Source organism: Eleutherodactylus coqui, chromosome 6 (assembly GCF_035609145.1).
Source record: "Eleutherodactylus coqui strain aEleCoq1 chromosome 6, aEleCoq1.hap1, whole genome shotgun sequence".
Lineage (NCBI taxonomy): Eukaryota > Metazoa > Chordata > Amphibia > Anura > Eleutherodactylidae > Eleutherodactylus > Eleutherodactylus coqui.
In genome coordinates this window covers 68,581,984-68,596,121 of record NC_089842.1, presented here as the reverse complement: position 1 = coordinate 68,596,121, position 14,138 = coordinate 68,581,984, and the positions used below count along the sequence as shown (strand labels likewise).

At 45.6% G+C, this 14,138-nt stretch overlaps 1 protein-coding gene across 1 annotated transcript; it reads right to left on the bottom strand.

Moving 5' to 3' along the window:
- Positions 1 to 809: 809 nt before the first annotated feature.
- LOC136631335 (nicotinamide N-methyltransferase-like) lies at positions 810 to 6,232 on the bottom strand. The gene is made up of 3 exons (XM_066605595.1): positions 5,913 to 6,232; positions 4,168 to 4,375; positions 810 to 1,582 (listed from the first exon to the last, which is right to left on the bottom strand). Exons 1-3 carry the CDS (start codon positions 6,061 to 6,063, stop codon positions 1,153 to 1,155), a joined length of 789 nt encoding a protein of 262 aa, XP_066461692.1. The 5' UTR covers positions 6,064 to 6,232; the 3' UTR covers positions 810 to 1,152.
- Positions 6,233 to 14,138: the final 7,906 nt, after the last annotated feature.

The following is a 14,138-nucleotide window of genomic DNA, read 5'->3' as shown; positions in this document are numbered from 1 at the left end:
ACGTCCTACCCACCCCCAGAATTGCGTGCCCCAGCTCGGTGATGGTATCTGCGGCGGTGTATGCTTCCTCCACTAAACCACCCTCCTCCTCCTACGCAACCTCTGTCTCACAATCAAGATGTGTCAGCAGCACGTCGCCAGCAGTCGGTGTCGCGCGGCATGGCAGCACAGCGGTGGGCAAGCGTCAGCAGGCCGTGCTGAAACTACTCAGCTTAGGAGAGAAGAGGCACACGGCCCACGAACTGCTGCAGGGTCTGACAGAGCAGACCGACCGCTGGCTTGCGCCGCTGAGCCTCCAACCGGGCATGGTCGTGTGTGACAACGGCCGTAACCTGGTGACGGCTCGGCAGCCTCACGCACGCACGTGCCATGCCTGGCCCATGTCTTTAATTTGGTGTTTCAGCACTTTCTGAGAAGCTACCCACTCTTGTCATACCTGCTCTGCGCACATTTCCGCAACTCCAAGACGGACGCTGCCACCCTGCGGACCCTGCAACATTGGTTTCATCTGCCAGTGCACCGATTGCTGTGCGACGTGCCCACACAGTGGAACTCTACGCTCCACATGTTGGCCAGGCTCTATGAGCAGCGTACAGCTATTGCGGAATACCAACTCCAACATGGGCGGCGTAGTGGGAGTCAGCCTCCTCAATTATTTACAGAAGAATGGGCCTGGTTGGCAGCCATCTGCCAGGTCCTTGGAAACTTTGAGGAGTCTACCCAGATGCTGAGCGGGGATGCTGCAATCATTAGCATCATGGTGACAAACAGAACTTAAGGTTAGCCCGGTTGTAATTGTTATCTCCCCCAGTAGTAACAAGGTCAGGTTCCTAGCCACCCGTAGTGAGGAGACGGTAGAGCTCGGTGACAAGGTTATTTCTCTACCCTGCTGTTTCCTTGGCTGAGGGCCTGCTCCTCAGACACTGCACATGCATTTTGGCTACTCACATATGCCATCACTTTTTGATATGATCGCCACTATTGATAATACAAATGGATCAACCTTTTTGTAGTGTGAATTTATACAATATTTTATTATTTCTTAGTTTTCAGACTCAACTTAATGCCAAATCATGTACTTATTAGCATTTTACATTAGTATGTTTACATGTCACAGCATAAAGATCTAAAAAAAAAAAGAAGAATTTGGCTTTACTTTGGTTTACGGGCATGAATAAAATAGAGACTGCCATAGTCAGCTGTATCCATAAATGATTTATCAGTACGTGGCACAAACAAGGCTTTTTCAGTTTGGTAACCAGCTTCCTTGAATGCCATCTCCAGCTCTTCCTTATTTGCAAACATTTGACTGAAATATGTTTTACCAACACAATAAAAAGTAGAATCCATTACACTTATGATTAAAAGGTGACCTCCAGGCTTTATCAAGTCCTTGAAATTTCCAAGAACCTCACAGTATGTCTCTATATCTTTACATGCGGCTTCAAGACAGAGGCAACACAGAAGACAATCAACTGGTGGAACCACGACAGGATCATAAGGGTTTCTTTTCAGAGCGTCACATTTCAGGACTTCTTTCACCTTGCTGCGGAGCTTCTCTGCCTTTTTCTTGCAATCATCCCTTTAAACATAATAAAATGTTATACAATATGCAGTAAATGTATATTCTTTTGAAATTATAGGAGATGCAGGCTTTGCTTGATTCATCCATGTTGGTTTTGGTCAACCCTCTTGAGTATTAACATTGTTAGTGAAGATATTTATGTAATCTTAGTCTATGAACTCTTTTTTGCTGGTTGAAATTAAAAGAATTTTCCCAATACATTCAAAATTTGACCTCATATTACTTAATTGTGGCAAAAAAAATATATATATTAAAATATAACCCTCTTACAATGCCCTACAATAGCTCTGGTCCAGGGCTGCCAACCAAGTCCAGTCTTTTGCGATCACCGCTGAGAACAGAAATTAGCTAGAGTGGTCATTTGAGTGATGTGCATAGTATTATTGCTTTCTGTTTCAACAGGGATCAGGCTGGATGGGACTGGGTGATGGAAAAGGACTAGAGGAAACGTGAAAGGGTGAGTAATGTTTTCTTATATTTTGCATCCCTTTTTAGGTGTTGGAAAATTGCTTAAACTAAATAAATTGTATAATGTGGTAAATGTATTCTTGTATTGACTAAAGTGTCCTCTAGTGAGAAACTAAGAGATTGTATTAAATTTTTATTTTCTTAAAGGTCATTAAAGGTGCCTTGCATAGAGATGATCAGTCTAAATACAAATTGCTAGCAACATTAATTAATCATATCAAAATTTTTGTTCTTTACGCAAAATGGTATAACCCCTCCCCTGTAAAAAAGTGCTGCTGCCATTGCCACCACTCTCTTCTGTGATGCTATCTTTTAGAATATTTTGTATTGCACCACTAATGCTCAAAAGAAAATTAATTTCCAGTGCCATGACACTCTAACAAAATACCAGATTGAAAAAAATTGTCTAATGAAAAATATCTTTGTCCATATATCCTATTATAGCAAATGGATATTACTCCTATGATGGCTGGAGGTATTACTATATTTATCCTGCAGTGATCGCTGCATGGAATACGTCTTGCAGGTCATAGTTTTCCTTGGCAAATTCAGTTGGCAAAAAGGGGTTGTCTGTAGAGATGAGCGAGCATACTCGTCCGAGCTTGATACTCGTTCGAGTATTAGGGTGCTCGAGATGCTCGTTACTCGAGACGAGCACCACGCGATACTCATCTCGATTAAACGAGCACTGACCATTGAATTCAATGGAGCCGGCAATACATGAATGGGTGAGTGAGAGCTGCCTCTGATTGGTGAGGGCTGTGACCAATCAGAGGCAGCCCATTCAGCAGGCGGGGATTTTAAAACCCCAGGAGAACTGCCGGCGGCGGCTGAACTCCGTCTGCCGGGACAAGGTGAGTATTTTTTTTTTCTACTTTACACATTTCTGGATGAATTTATGGGAAGGGCTTATATTTTTAAGCCCTTCCAGAAAATTCATCCCGCGCTCGCCGGCAGCCCATTGCTTTCAATGGAGCCGGCTGTATTGCCGGCTCCATTGAATTCAATGGGCTAACATCGTTCTTCTCTGCCACAGCTGTTACTGACTGTGCGGGCGGGAGGGGGGGGTGTCTCACTCTTGCCACTATTGTGGCTTAAAAGTGAGACCTCGGAGCCCGAAATGCAGCCCTGCATGTTGCTCCTCGCCTGCCCTATCCATTTCTGTGTTTTTTACATGACTTTGGTGATTTGCACAAATGAAAACCTTAGCGGAGCACCAGTCATATACAAAAATGCTCGAGTCGCCCATTAACTTCAATGGGGTTCGTTACTCGAAACGAACTCTCGAGCATCACTGAAGGTTCGACTCAAGTAACAAGCACTCGAGCATTTGATGCTCGCTCATCTCTAGTTGTCTGTGATCTTTCGGTTTCCCAATTTTTGTTCCATGGGGAAAACCTTGAAAAAAACATTGCCTTCTTGAGAAACTATTAGAACTACTATTTGCTACTGTTGTATCTGTCTTCGAGCATCACAGAATAATTTGAATTTTAGTTGAGACATAAAAAAAATTAAAAACAATCACAGAAAACGGCCGTTACTTACTGAGTGAGCAGTGCATATAGATGCATCCTCTCACCATGCAGGTAGATGACTACCAAATGGAGGAGCACATAACACCTGTGTAGGACACTGATAAGACAGCCAGGCACACTGACTCCTGATAATGAGGGGGGTGGATGCTTGGCGTTTACTCCCACACATAGTGGATACAGGGTGACAGACCATTCTGATATATGTAGTTCATCATGCAGACCAGCAACCTATTAATGACGCCATGATAATTCGGCGGGTTGCCGTGCATTTCCAACAGTGAACCACATTGGTACTGCCACCCTGGGCTCCCCCTGGAGTCTTAAAGCCACACTGCATGTGAATGATAGATAATAAATGCAAGGCAGTTTGTAATGGTCGTTTTCTGTGATTGCTAGTTGAGACATAGGGTACAGATGTAGCAAATGTTTACTACGATGTAGTACAATGCTGTAAATAGAGTTATCACGATGCAGAGATCATGTTAATGTTTGCTACATGTGTTTCATATTAGCTGGTATAATATACTAATCTGCATTGTTATCCATTAATTTGCAGTAAGCATGAAAAATATTCAATACCCATTTCCTTCCAGCTCACACACAGATTTGATAATGTGAGTCCAGTCAAAAGCATCCGGATCCTTCTTTAGCCATTTTTGGAATTCAGCTCGGTTCTGTTCAAGTAAATCTGAGACAATGATGTTATTAAACACTTCACAAGCTGAGAGGAGATGATAAATTGAGGCTCCAGTGCCAATGTCGAGCAGTGTATCCCCTCTTACTCCACCTTAAAAGAGAACATTTAAAAATCATGTTATAAAGGAGTATTATAGGAAATGACAAAATTAATGCTATGAAACAATCCCATATAAAGGTAATGGGAATGTTGACCTGGGTAAAGATAGTTTTAATCCTTTGCAATCCAATTTCGGATTCAGGGTTTCCTAGGGGGCTTTCTCTTTCTGTCATTATACAATGATGCCATCTGCTGGCTAGAGCTAGTACTGTGGTATGTGACATGCTGGAGAGGCCTCCAACAACAGAGCGGCCAGTAATGTACAGTAAGAATACCCTGCTGGACGTCTTTTGACATCGGAGCTGTACAGCTTTCAATCAAAATATCTTTAGACATCAGACCGTGGATTGGAAAGGGTTAATGATATGCTTTCAGTCATCTCAATCAGAACTGAACATCAGAGTCAGAGTACAGGATGGACCCATCTGGCTGGAAATATTAAGATGCTGTGTGCGATTTCAGACCTGTAATGCCTTGGAGTCACCAAAATGTGCATTCAATAATAAGGAAATGCAACACTATATATAATTTTAGATGCACTAAATAGCTAAGTTTTATTAATTCATCAGGGTTTCCAAGATGAATAGTAGCAACATTCTGGACTTAACTGCAGATAATATATAGAATTGTTCATTCAGAGAGAGAACAGAAGAGTCAGAGTGACTCACATGCAGAGAAAAATCAGTATGGAATATGTGTCCAGCTTCAGATGAGTAAACCCATATACAACATGAAGCTTTAGAACAAAGAAACATGACTTGTAACTGTTTCATTTCCTGTCTTTGAACTTATGGGTACACACTGCACATCATTTACACACCAGGAAGCAAAGACCAGCCCAAGTTCACCTCACACACTCTGTAAATAGTGGGGATACAGCAGTGGCTCCATTCCACACAATGGCCCAGACACATAGCCGAGTGTTGCACTCGAATATTTCTGTCTGCCCCATAGAAATGAATGCAGCAGTTTCACCACATTCATTTTTATGGGGCAGACAAAAACAGCCAAGCACTGTGCTCAACTATTTCTATCTGCTGCAATGGAGATGGGAGCCTGCATCTTGAACTGTAAAATAAGGGAGAGATGGGTCCCCCTTTTTTCGTCATTGGTGGGGGTCCCAATGGTCGGCCACCCACTGATCTATCAGTTTTCCCCCATCCACTGCATGGGTGAAAACTTGAAAAATTGACCTAAATCTGGAATACCTCTTCAAGGAACCAAGATGGGGAGAATGTAGAGGATCAGGTGGTTATGAGACATTGAGTGGAGCAGCAGATCTGTTACCTAAAAGCTGCTCCATTCATACTTGTTCTAGCTGTAATCATGTGGCAGTTAGGGTTACTAAGGTTCCCTGTACTATTAAGCGGTGGGGTTCCTAGAAGTTGGAACCGTACACATACTATTTATTGCCAAATTTAGTGTATAGATAAATGCTTTGGGCTGGAATACCCCTTTAAATTGAGCAGAGTGCTAACAAAATGTAGTATTTTTCTCAGGATATCAAGTAAAAATGCAAATTTCTTACCTTCAGTGAAAGTTTCATGTAGATTTTTTAAAACAAAAGTTGCCCATTCTCCGACATGTCGGCCTTTCCCTTCGGCATAGGATATATGTAAGTACTCTTTGGCATTAAATTTATCAATGTAGGCTTGCTGTGATGTATAAGGCACGGCCATGATTATGTTTTAGTCTCAGGACTGTCCTCAGATTCTCAGATACTTCAGAAATACACCTAATTGTAAAATAATGACATTAAATCTGTACCAGAAACAAATCCTGTATATTATAACAATTAAGTAGTTTCTATCATACAGACGTCTGTGAATATAAAACCTTCAGTTCTATTTTCTCAAGTTTTTAATAATTCTGTTCAGATATTTGCTAAAATTTCTCTCATCACAGATAATACTTTGAAAAGTCAGGTTTGCCATTGTCATAGACCTGCTTGTAAAATAATGACATTAACCCTCTACTGCCAACAAATATATTACATATATTACATAAACATGTCAATCAATTAACACTTACGTACAAGTCTCCAGGGGTACTTAGGCAACTATTGAGTCAGTTTCTGTCAATCCTTCCTTTTCTTCTTATCTGAAAGTCGGATATTGTACACTATTGAGATGAATCTCAAATTACATGTCCTCTTAAAGCACTTGTGCATCTCCCCAGAACTTTCCTCACCTCCCTTCTCCTCCCATGTTACATTCCCCAAACCCTCAAAAAAGGAAAAATGTATTTGGCAATTTACAGTCATGATGTTTTGTACAAGCTGTTACTCGAACTGTGATAAAGCTGTCATTTACACTTGTTATCTAATTTAAAAAAAAATGTCAATCAAATGTTGTTTTTTTTTGCTCTATTTTCTCAGGTTTATACAAGTTGTGTTCAGCTTAATAATTTCTCTCATCACACAAAACCCCTTTAAATGCCTTTCTTACTGGAGAAAATCTTTGCCAGGAAGACATTCCTTATATCAGTACATGAAAATCACAGAAAACGAAAAGAAATCGATTAAAGAAAAAAAAAAAAACAGAAGGCGGCTGCTCATTCTGAAATCTATAACAGGTTTGATCCGTTTCTGGCCTTAATTATATTGACTTCACTAGTCCATGGTCGCCCTCTTCTATGCTTAGGAGTCCATTGGCTGGTCTTGTCTATGACTGACATTCCTCATTCAGGTGAGGCTGTCAGTCATAGATTAAAAACACTAACTGGACTCCTTAGCATAAAATACCATGGGAAAAATCTAAATGTGTAACGTTTAGGGATGAGCGAGCACCAAAATGCTCGGGTGCTCGTTGCTCGAGTTGAGCTTTCTGCGATGCTCGAGAGTTCGTTTCGAGTAACGAACCCCATTGAAGTCAATGGGTGACTCAAGCATTTTTGTATATCACCGATGCTTGCTAAGGTTTTCATTTGTGCAAATCTTCAAAACCTACGAAAGTGATGGAAACAACACAGATACGGATAGGGCAGGCGAAGGGCAACATGCAGGCCCGTATCTCAGGTTCCCAGGTCCCATTATTAAGCCACAATAGCGGCAAGAGTGCCCCCCCCCCCCAACAATTTTTACTTCGGACAAACCCTCATTAGCAAGGCACACCTTAGCTAAGCACCACACTACCTCTAACCAAGCACAATCACTGCCTGTGGGACACACTGCTGCCTCTTCTCCTGGGTTACATGCTACCCCCCCCCCCCCCCCCGCACGATCCTGCGTCCAATGAGGACTCCATGTGTCCACACACTACTCATTCTGTTTGGGTGTCGGATACCTCATCGACAACGCAAGGGGTAAACCATCTGCACCCTACCCAAGTCTGCCAGTGTTTTGGGGACAGACAGGTACAACAACAACTACGCTATTCCCCCCCCACGACCCTGCGTCCACAGCGCACACAAAATTGCCTCTGCGTAGCCTTCAGCTGCTCTCAGGCCACACACTGGCCTCATAGCCACACCACCCTCATGTCTATTTATAAGTGTGTCTGCCATGTGGAGGAAACAGAGGCATACACTGCAGAGGGGGCGATAGCCCACAAAGCTGTTGAGAATTAATAGATTGACATTCCATCTTCTTTCTAACACTGCCACCTCCGTCAGGAGCTGCAAACGTGGGCATAAAGGGGACTCCACTGCCAGCCCAGCACTTCTACACATCTCCACAATGCAGCAATACTCGGTGTGGGAAGTATGTGAGCAGGCCCTGGGTCAGCCTCTGTCCTAGCAAACACCTTGTGTGGCCCAAGGTGCTGCGAGTGACATAGCAATGGGGACTCCATGTGTCCACACACTACTCATTCTGTTTGGGTGTCGGATACCTCATCGACAACGCAAGGGGTAAACCATCTGCACTCTGCACCCTACCCAAGTCTGTCAGTGTTTTGGGGACAGACAGGTACAACTCCGCTATGGCAAGTCTGTGTGCACCCACAGCCTGGGTGGCTAGCAGGAACACATAGACGGTGCATAAAGAAATCCCATTGCAGTGCCCCGGATAGCTGAGGTTACGTGAGAGGAAATACATGTTGGCCGCGACCCACACGCCATGCCCTAGTCAGTCTGGGGTTTTTTTGGGACCAGATAGGTAGAACACCGCGATGGGAAGACTTAGTGCACCCATAGTATTAACAGACCCCTGTAATATTCCTGTAGCAAAGTTATAAGCTGACCCCAATAACATTTATGTTGCAGAAGTCTAGGGAGACCCCATTAACATTTCTGTAGTAACAGTATAGACAGACCCCTGTAACATTTATGTAGCTGCAGTATTGGCAGACCCCTGTTTCATTTGTGAAGCAGCAGTATATGCAGACCCCCAGTAACATTTACGTGGCAGAAGTATAGGCAGACCCCAGTAACAGCTATGTAGCAGCAGTGTAGGCAGACCCCTGTAACATTTCTGTAGCAGCAGTATAAGCAGACCCCTGTAACATTTATGTAGCAGAAGCATAGGCAGACCCCTGTAACATTTCTGTAGCAGCAGTATTAGCAGACCCCTGTACCATTTATGTAGTAGAATTATAGGCAGACCCCAGTAACATTTCTGTTGCAGAAGTATAAACAGACCCCTGAAACATTTTTGTAGCAGCAGTATAAGCAGACCCCTGTAACATTTAAGTAGCAGAAGCATAGTCAGACCCCTGTAACATTAACGTGGCAGCAGTATTAGCAGACCCCAGTAACATCCTTGTGGCAGCAGTATAGGCAAACCCCAGTAAAATTAACGGGGCAGCAGTATAGGCAGTCCCCAGTAACATACTTGTGGTAGCAGTATAAGAAGACCCCTGTAAGATTTACGTTGCAGAAGTGTAGGCAGAGCCCTGTAACATTCAAGTGGCAGCAGTATAGGCAGACCCCGGTAACTTTCTTGTAGCAGAAGTATAGGCAGGCAGACAGACCCCAGTAAAATTTCTCTAGTAATAGTATAGGCCTACCTCTGAAACATTGGGATACCATGAGCGTAGGCGAAGGCCGGAAAAATTAGTTGGATAAGAGTGTAGGCGTGGGTCCGAAAAATAAGTGTACCAAGAGTACAAGTGTAAAATTTATCAACCGAGAGGGCAGGTGAAACCCATAAATATTTTTTGAAAGATACAGCTCACTGTGGAAAAAATTGGTTCATGGTAAAGTATCAATACTTTTGAAACTTAGAAAAATTGTAAAAACATTGGTAGATGAGCCTTTTGGGCCGCAGTAAAATTGGCCGTTCAGCGCAATGACATATTATTTCTGGAGGAGGAGTAGCAGGAGAAAGACTAATGTCAGAGACAGATTGACAAAGATAAATGCCCAGTTTTCTTGGTGATAGAGAAGAGTGCTTTTATCTGCGGTTACAGCGAAAAGATTCCCCCAGCTGCACTAAACACCCTCTCTGACAAGACGCTAGTGGCAGGGCAAGTCAGCACCTCCAGGGCATACAGCACAAGTTCGTGCCACGTGTCCAGCTTTGACATCCAATAGTTGTATGGAGCAGAGGCATCACGGAGGACGATGGTACGATCGGCTACGTACTCCCTCACCATCTTTTTACAGTACTCCCTCCAACTCAGCCTTGACAGGGGAGTGGTAACTGAGTCTTGCTTGGAAGCCATAAAGCTGGCAAAGGCCTTGGACAGTGTTCCCCTGCCTGGGCTGAACATGCTGCCTGATCTCCACGCCTCCCCTGCTACTTGGCCCTCGGAACTGCGCCTTCTGCTGCTAGCGCTGTCAGATGGGAAGTTTACCATCAGTTTGTCAACCAGGGCCCTGTGGTATTGCATCAATCTCAAACCCCTTTCCTCTTCGGGAATGAGAGTGGAAAGGTTCTCCTTATACCAGGGGTCGGCTGAATGCTTCAGCTAGGAATAATGGAATAGGACCCCGGTTCTATTTTGTTGGTTTTTCGGAACTGGGGCCATGATTAAGAGGGACGGCCGGGGGCATTCGTATTGTGCCGCTAGAGGTGAAATTCTTGGACTGGCGCAAGATGGACCAAAGTGAAAGCATTTGCCAAGAATGTTTTCATTGTTGGAGGAGGAGGAGGGGGAGGGTTTAGAGGAGGTGGCATAGACCGCTGCAGAAACCAGAGCCGAGGAAGGACTCACAATTCTGGGTGTGGGTAGGACGTGTGCGTTCCCAGCCTCCGCCAAATTCACCCAATGTGCCGTCAGGGAGATATAGTGGCCCTGCCCGCCAGTACTTGTCCACGTGTCCGTGGTTAAGTTGACCTCCCCAGTAACCGCGTTGGTGAATGCACGATTGATTTTGCGGGAGGTGTGCTGGTGTAAGGCTGGGACGGCACACAGGGAAAAATAGTGGCGACTGGGGACAAAATAGCGTGGGACCGCCGCCGCCATCATGTTTTTGAAAGCCTCTGTTTCCACAAGTCTGTACGGCAGCATCTCCAGGCTGATCAATTTGACAATGTGCACGTTTAATCTTTGAGCGTGCGGGTGCGTGGCGGTGTATTTGCGCTTGCGCTCCAACGTTTGCGCTAGCGACAGCTGGACACTGCGCTGAGAGACATTGCTGGGTGTGGGTGCAGGCCGCGAGGCGCTCGTGCCTGTGTCCTGAGAGGGGGGTTGGATCTGAGTGGCAGGTTGGGGCACAGGGGGAGAGGCAGTGGTGCGACCCGTAGACGGTGAACGGCCTTCGTCCCACCTTGTGGGGTGCTTGGCCATCATATGCCTGCGCATGCTGGTGGTGGTGAGGCTGGTAGTGGTGGCTCCCCGGCTGATCTTGGTGCGACACAGGTTGCACACCACTGTTCGTCGGTCGTCCGCGCTCATTGAAAAACATCCACACCTTTGAACACCTAGCCTCTGCACGGTGGCTTGGCGCGAGGGGGTGCTTTGGGAAACAGTTGGGGGGAGTCTTCGCTCAGGCCCAGCCTCTACCCCTGGCCACCCCACTGCCTCTTCCAACCTGCCCTGCTGCTGCACTTGCCTCCCCCTCTGAAGACCTGTTCTCAGTACGCTTAGCAAACCAGGTGGGGTCAGTCACCTCATCGCCCAGCGGCTCTTCCTCCAAATCCTCTGTGCGCTCCTCCCTCAGACTTACTGCCCTTACTACTACCTCACAGATAGACAACTGTGTCTCATCATCATCGACCTCCTCACCCACTGAAAGCTCTTGAGACAGTAGCCGTAAGTCCCTAGCCTCATCATCCGGACCCCGGGAATTTTCCAAAGGTTGGGCATCGGTCACAAAAAACTCCTCCGGTGGGAGAGGAACCATTTTTTCCCAATCAAGGCAGGGGCCCAAGAACAGTTCCTGGGAGTCTGCCTGCTCATCACAATGTGTCATTTTCATGGAGTGAGGAGGCTGGGAGGAAGGAGGAGCAGCAGCGAGAGGATTCAGAGTTGCAACAGTGGACGGCGTAGAAGACAGGGTGGTCGATACATTGCTGGATGCATTTTCTGCCACCCACGACAGGACCTGCTCACACTGCTCTGTTTGTATTAAAGGTCTACCACGTGGACTCAAAAATTGTGATATGAAGCTGGGGACCCCAGAAACTTGCCTCTCTCCTAATCCGGCAGCAGCTGGCTGCGATTCACCTGGAGCAGGAACTCTGCCATTATGTGTTGACGCGTTTATATGCGTCACTACGTGGCCTCTATACTTGCCACACGCATTGACGTCAGACGTTATATGGTGACACGCCCCCATGTGACATACGCGTTGATGTCATTCTTTAAAGCCCGATAGTCAACACAAGGCTGCAAAGACCCATCTTTCTTTTAAAAAAATAAAATAGGCCTGCTCCAGCTGGTGACTTTGATGGTTTGATATGTTCCTTGGCTAAGGCCTCTGAAATATAGGATTTAAGAGCCTCATGCTTCCGACCTGACAAATTAAAGATGGTCCCCTTAGGGATGGGACTATCCAGGACCAGATCAGTCCTACAATCCCATTCGTGTTGTGTGGGTAATATCTCCGAAAGCTTCTTAGAGAACACATCTTGAAAATCACGTAAATAGTCCGGTTTATTAATAGTATTGGTGGAGCACAATGTAACAGGCACTAGATGATCCTGACAGACCCCTCCCCACCAAACTAGCTCCAGAGTAGTCCAATCGAACTGAGGATTGTGCATCCTTAGCCACGGCAATCCCAGAACGATATCCATGGACATCTTCTCCTTGACCAGAAATGAAATAACCTCCAAATGCAATGCGCCCACCATGAACCGAAGTTCTGGTGTCCTCCAACGCCCTACCCCAGAGGACAGAGGTGTTGCATCGATACTGGTAAAGTGGATCGGCAGAGCTAACGTGGTAAAACTTGATAACAGTGGTCTTATGAACTGCAAATGGATAAGGTTCGCAGACGACCCAGAATCAATAAATGCCTGTCCTACCCTGTGAAAAGCCTTGTAAGACATACTGCAAGGCACCAGTAATTTAGGGAGTACCTGATCTCCTAGATGACCCTCCCGACTAGCAGCTGAAGTTTTCCTGCTGCTTCTGTATCTGCCTTTCCTGGCAGGACACTATGCGATGACCTGCCTTGCAGCAGTAGAAACAGCGTTGTTTTGAAACCCGGAATCGCCTCTGTTCTTCGGGACTCAACCGGTCCACTTCCAAACTATCACCTCCGGGGGTTGACAGTGGAGTACAGGCTGTAGAAGTCGCCAGAGATTTAGCACCACGTTCTTGATGGTACTCTAGCTTAGCTTTCCTTCTAGACCTGAGTCTACAATCAGATCTGACTGCCAATTCCATAGCTTGATTCAAAGTAGAGGGTGACGGATGGGACAGCAATAGATCTTTTACTGCATCAGACAGGCATATCAAAAAACAAATCTTTGAGCGCACAGTCATTCCATGCAGATTCACATGAATACTGCCTGAAACTAGAGCAGTATTCTTCCGCCGACTGGTGCCCCTGGCATAGGGCCAACAACTTACTGACTGCATAACCTGCACGATCGGGTTCATCAAAAATATTCCTGAGCTCAATGAAAAAAAAGAGTCTACCGATTTGAGACAAGCAGAATCAGCTGGTAAAGAATAGGCCCATGACTGAAACCCTTCTCTGAGCAGAGACATAACAATCCCCGCCCGTTGGGGCTCAGACCCAGAGGAATAAGGCCGCAAGTGAAAAAAACAACTTACAATCCTCCCGGAAGACAAATAATTTTTTCCGGTCCCCCAAGAATACCTCAGGTAATGGGGATTTAGGTTCAAGTACTGGATCAGCGGGCACAACCAACTGCTGCTCATGATGGCTGAGATGCCCCGACAGGTCCTCAACCATCCTGGCCAGGTCACGAATCGTAATTTAGGACTCCATTAACACCATGAATCCCACCTCAAAATATTTTTTGGGCCAGTTATTATGTTATAGTACTAGTAGTGTGCACAGGTACACGTGGCGCAGGACTCCCTGACTCTAACCCACGTCAATGTCCCTTCCTGGATGTAGCCCCAAAGGTGGACAGGTCCAGGCCACCAACACTGACCGTACGCTGCCTAGTGGCAGGACAGGAAGAAAACGCCGTACCTATGCAGATGACAACTTACTAGTACCAACAGGCTAGGCCGATGGAATAAATCAACATGAAAGGAAAACCACAAAACACAGGCAGAGCTGGATCGAGACAAGGTAACTTTTACTGGAGAAGAACTGAAGACAGACACACAGGGAACGGAACCCATAACAGGCAACTGCTATCAGCTTCAAACAGGTGGTAACTTGAAGTGCCGTGAATAAATTTTTGCTGCTTTACAACTGCTATCAGCAGCTGCTAGACTATATT